This window comes from Orycteropus afer, unplaced genomic scaffold (assembly GCF_000298275.1).
Source record: "Orycteropus afer afer isolate SDZICR_OR568_19922 unplaced genomic scaffold, OryAfe1.0 scaffold00732, whole genome shotgun sequence".
Classification (NCBI taxonomy): Eukaryota; Metazoa; Chordata; class Mammalia; order Tubulidentata; family Orycteropodidae; genus Orycteropus; species Orycteropus afer.
The window spans coordinates 279,264-284,722 of NW_006922319.1; the positions used below are offsets into that span (position 1 = coordinate 279,264).

Sequence of the window (5,459 nt, forward strand, 5' to 3'; positions counted from 1 at the left end):
AGAACTCACAGGTGATACTCATGATTATGGGGTTTATTGGGGAAAGTAATAAGTTACAATTTATATCAGAAACAACTCAAGATACAGTTCTTCAATCAGGACAGCTCCTTATCAGCTGTGCACAAGCATGTTCCTGTCTGTCCTCAGCTTCTGCCCTGCTTGGGCAAATATTACAGGGCTCTTTTAGCTGCTGATAGGTGCCCAGAGAGGCACTCCACTTTGCTAGCAAGCCTCCTGCCTGAAGGCATTCAGCTTTCTCACTCGATGAGATGAGAAGCCCACTTCTCTATCTCATACCAGCCTTTTGGTTCTGTTGGTTCTGCTGCTGCCATCTCTCTTGCATCTGTCTCAGCACAGGGACCTTGAGTCCAAAGGATGTGCTCCACTCTGGGCACTTCCTTCTTGATGATAGTGAGATCCCCCTTTCTGCCTCTGGGGTGGCCCATTTTAAGCCTAGTGGGACAGCAGAACTGACCAGTTCCCATGTTAGGGTTCCATACACTATTTGCCTGGTGCCATCCTCACAAGAGTGCCTTGTACCTTATTTACATTATTACCAAGCTATCCAGTCCTCTTGGTGGGTCACCTTACATTTGCGTAGTCCCACTCAATCATCTAAGGAGCCCTGGTGTCATAGTAGGTAAGGCAATTTGGCTGCTAACCAGAAGGCTGGTGGTTCAAATGCACCAGCTGCTCCATGGGAGGAAGATGAGGTGATCTACTTCCATAAAGATTTACAGCCTTGGAAACCCAATGGGGGTCACTCTGAGTCAGAATCAACTTGATGGCAGTGGATTTGGTTTGGTTTGGTTTGGTACCCAGTCATCTGGTGGGAGTCACAAAGACCATGGCTAGAAGAGCCATACTAAGTAATTGACTGCACTACATAAAGCCAACATTTATACAGTGACACATTGTAGGATACTCAACTGTCCTAGTTTGCCCAGGACTGAGGAGGTTCCCATGAGCTTTTCCTGGTTGCCATGTCTATATCCACTGTTTTTTTTCATCATTGCTAGAACCCAGGAAGTCCTGAGCAATCCAGAATGAGTTGCTTACCCTTCTACCATGTGCAAATTAATTGCTTTATAAATGTTATGTCATAAAATCTTGAAAACAGTCCCGTGAGGTAGGTACTGACATTATTGGCATTTTACATATAAAAAAATGTTTAGATAGATGAAGCAACTTGATGAAGCCACATACTAATTAATGGGAGCAGCATGATCTAAACTCAGACCCAACCAACTCTAGAGCTCAGGAATCTAACCACCATGCTTTGTCCATTTAGACCTCTCCAAAGGCATTGGCTCTTGTTGGCACTGACTCCTCCACTCCTGGATCATTGCTAAATGCCATCCCATTTTCTCCTTTGTAACCAACACTTCCTGCAGGTGGTTTGGCCCCCAGCAAAGGGAGAGACCAGAACATGGAGCCAGGTCAAGCCCAGTCTTGTATCTGGGCATAGCAGAGGCCCCTCCTTCCCTTAGCAACTGACGCTGAAACCTGGTGACTGGCCCCAAGAACTGTGTGAAACAGTCCTGGGAGGAAGAGGGAGAAGAGTGGAGACAGCCAAGTGGTTGCTTAGTGGGGTGCTTGCTCCCTCTTTTCTCAGCATGAGTGTGTAACTCTACTTCCATTTTTTACTCTACAGTGAACTCAGTGTGTTCCTGAAAAAGTGCCAAGAAAAAAGCTATTTAGTGAAAAGGAAAGGTGGCTGTTGCAGGAGGAGTAGGAACTGGAGCAAGAAAGGCCAGCAGAATCCCAATTCTGCCTCTTCGTTCTCCATCTTCCCTTCCTCTCTGTTTCTACCGGGGACCTCCTCAGGAGACTGAAGTCTATGACCTCAGAGAGGCGGCCCTGTGAACAGAGCTTCTAGAGCGTCACAGAAAGTTCCATGTTCTGTATCATCATACCCACTGTGCTATAAAGAAGGGTGAATTTCAAAGCCACTGGTCAGAGACAAGTGTCCTTGGAGAAACTGAGAGCTATTTATTCTTTTTTTTAATAGGTACAATTAAAATGAATCCTAAGAGTAACATAAATTGCTTATCTCAGAGGGTAAGTGTGACTTTTAAGGCATGTTTCTTTCTTTACCTGTGTTTTCATGGAATGGATGGGTGGGGATGGGAGAATTGTTCTATCGTAGACCAGTTCCCTTGTTAGAGTCTCTTAACTGAGCAAGTCCGTTAATCACATTTTACGCTTTCTCTGAGTTAGACTTTTGTATGTCTTTAAGTTTTGCTGTGAAAAATTCAGGTATAGATACCTGTTGTTCTTTTCCCTGCCCTTTCAAGGCCATTAGATCAAATATTCCATCCAGCAGTTTCCATGTATGGCTGCACATTAGAATAACATAGAATCTTGGTCTCTACATCCTTGGCTGATGTGATGCCTACTTTGGATGAGGTCAAGGGCAGAGAGACAGACTGTAGTAATTTAAATCAACATTGCACATTCTTCAACTTGAAAACAATAGGATCAGTGGTTCTCAAATTCTTCATGTTTGAAGTGGGGCCAAGCTTCTCCGCTTTTAATAAAGTTCCGTTGATGAGGGTGATTCACCAGGAGTTTTGGGAACCTGGGAATGAATTAGGCCATTTGATCAATATACCCATTCTATGTTTTTAAAGATCTCAGGCTCAGTGCACATTTTTGGATATGGTTTTGGATGGTTTTATTTAATTTAAAGGTCAATAACTTCCTAAAAGGAGCTCTGGTGGCATAGTGCCTAAGGTACTTGACTGCTAACCAGAAGACTGGTGGTTCAAACCCACCAGCCACTCCACAGAAGGAAGATTGCGCAATCTACTTCTGTAGTGATACCACCTGGGGAACCCAAAGAGGGGTTGCTATGAGTCAGATCCAACTTGATAGCAGTGATTTTTTTTTTTTTTTTAACTTCCTAAAGGAGCCCTAGTAGCACAGCACTCAGTTGCTAACTGAGAGGTTGGCAGTTCTAACCCACCAGTGGCTCTGAAAGATAAAAGACTTGGTGATCTGCTTCCATGAAGATTCCCACCCCATCAAATTGATTCTGACTCATAGTGACCCCCCTTTGCATTTCCAAGGCTGTAAATCTTTACAGGAGTAGATTGCCTCATCTTCCTCCCTCAGAACAGCTGGTAGGTTTGAACCACTGACCTTCTGGTTGGCAGCCAAATGCTTTACCCGCTGTGCCACTGGAGCTCCTTTCCATAAAGATTGTTGTTGTTGTTGTTGTTATGTGCCGTCGAGTCAGACCCGACTCAAAGCGACCCCTCCTTGGGTTTCCAAGGCAGTATCACTACGGAAGTAAATTGCCCCATCTTCCTTCCGAGGAGTGGCTGGTGGGTTTGAACCACCAGCCTTCTGGTTAGCAGTCAAGTGCCTTAGGCACTATGCTACCAGAGCTCCCTCCATAAAGATTACAGCCTAGCAAACCCTATGGTGACCGTTCTACTCTGTCCCATAGGGTTGCTATGAGTCAGAATCGACAAATAACAACTACCTTCCTAAAGTAAGTTGCCATGTAATTATTACTTGCCCTTTCCAATGTGTTGAGATGCAGTTTGGCATGCATTTAAAAGCTCTGACTTAGAAGTCAAGCCTCTGCTCTTGTCTGGCTGCAATGTTACCTATCCTCTCGGAGCCTTAGTTTCTTCAGCTAGAATATGGGTGTAAAAACTCTCATAGGGTTGTATAGAGCCTGGCACATAAAGATTTGAAACAATGGTAAATTATATATACTTTTAGTATTATTTAATGAGATAGGTGCTCCAGGGGAAATGATGAAGGTTAATTGGAGGTAGTAGTGAGCGAGGGGTTGATTGGAGACAGAGGTGCTAATAGCTGACTCCTATGCCTCCCTCATTAGCTTGCTGCTATAATTTGCCTACCCAAATAAGTAAAATTCATGTAGTTAGGTCTCCTCCTAAGTAGGAGTTAAGTCCAAAGTCAATGCCTATGATGAAAATTCCAGAGCACCAGCATGATCCTGGAAAAGTCCCTCAAACCTTCTTTACTGTGTTGTTCAGCAACACCTTTCAATAAACCCAACCCAGGAGTTTTCATCCAGTTGTTGTTGTTGTTGTTATGTGCCGTTGAGTCGGCCCAGACTCATAGCGACCCCTCCGTGGGTTTCATCACTATGGAAGTAGATTGCCCAACCTTCCTTCTGAGGAGTGGCTGGTGGGTTTGAACTGCCATCCTTCTGGTTAGCAGTCAAGTGCCTTAGGCACTACACTACCAGAGCTCCTTGCAGTTTCTCCATCCCAGCCTCTGGTAATATAGTTGTCTTGAGTGTACATAGGGGCTGGATCCTAAGACAAAAATACACATGGTACTGTAGTTCAATACGACAGTCACTTTCTGCTCTGCAAGTTGCTCACCCCTGGAAAGACACTTGGGAGCTGGAGTGACTGGGGTAGCTGCAAGTTCACTCCCCCTGCCTAAGGCTTACTCCTGAGTACATCCTCACTGAATGGAATGGTGGGCTCAAACACCCACACAATTTAAATTATATTTTGTTCTTTTTATAGGCAGCACAGAGAGTTGCTTGGATGTTAAACACACATAAAATGCAATATGACTGGATGAACAAGTTTTTAATTAGAGCTTTGCATATGTGAAATGCAAGACCCCTCCCCCCTTTTTTTCCCCAAGTCAACTCCTTTAATCATAATCCAGGGTAGGTCCTTCACAGCATATTTGCTCAAAGAGAATGCTGGAGGAGAGAGATTAATGGTTAAAAAAGAAAATGTGTGGGTGTGAGGAAGGTGTTTGGTGGGCAGAACTCGGCTACTAAAGCCTTTTCTGGGGACGTCGCTAGTCCTTACCGTGCTCTCAGAGGCTCGGGAAGCTTTCCTAACTCCTGTGACTTTATTCTCATTTCCTGCAGTCCAGCAGACACGACTCGATACATCACATGAGCCACTCCCAGAACCGCCCAGAGCTTCCCCCTCTGCCTGCTTCCTCCAATGAGGAACCATCGGAACTCTATCAGGTATGCTCACCTGGCCGTCACTCTTCTGCTGAGGGTGACAAGGTGAAGAACACTGCCCTGCCACTCAAGGTAGTCAGTGGTTTCTACTGGTGGGGCAAAGGGTCAGACTGGACAAGTAAGATAGGGGCTTTGGTCATTTCTGCCACCAGAAGAGGCTACAGGCGTGTGGGAGAAAGAGCCTTGCAGTCATACCAAGATCACTGACCTTTTCATTCACCTGTTCCTTATTTAAACTCTCTGAACTTTTGTATCTTCAATGGTAAGATGAGGTTAATTATATCTGCCTTGTAGTCATCTGTTCTGGTTATCTAGTGCCGCTCTGACAAGAATATACCACAAATGGGATGGCCTTAACAAACAGGAGTTTATTTTTACAATTTGGAAGCTTTAAGTCCAAGTTCAAAGTGCCAGGCTCTAGGGGCTGGGTGAAAGCCCCTCAGTCTTGGGCCTCAGCTCTGCCTCTAGCTCCTGCCCC

General features: G+C 45.0%; 1 protein-coding gene across 1 annotated transcript in view; it reads left to right on the forward strand.

Moving 5' to 3' along the window:
* DNAH3 (dynein axonemal heavy chain 3) overlaps window positions 1-5,459 on the forward strand; it is a 308,795-nt gene that overhangs the window by 35,708 nt on the left and 267,628 nt on the right. The window contains exon 3 of the mRNA XM_042783203.1: window positions 4,880-4,984. Within this exon, the coding sequence (XP_042639137.1) occupies window positions 4,880-4,984 (105 nt within the window). The remainder of the gene's footprint in view (window positions 1-4,879; window positions 4,985-5,459) is intronic.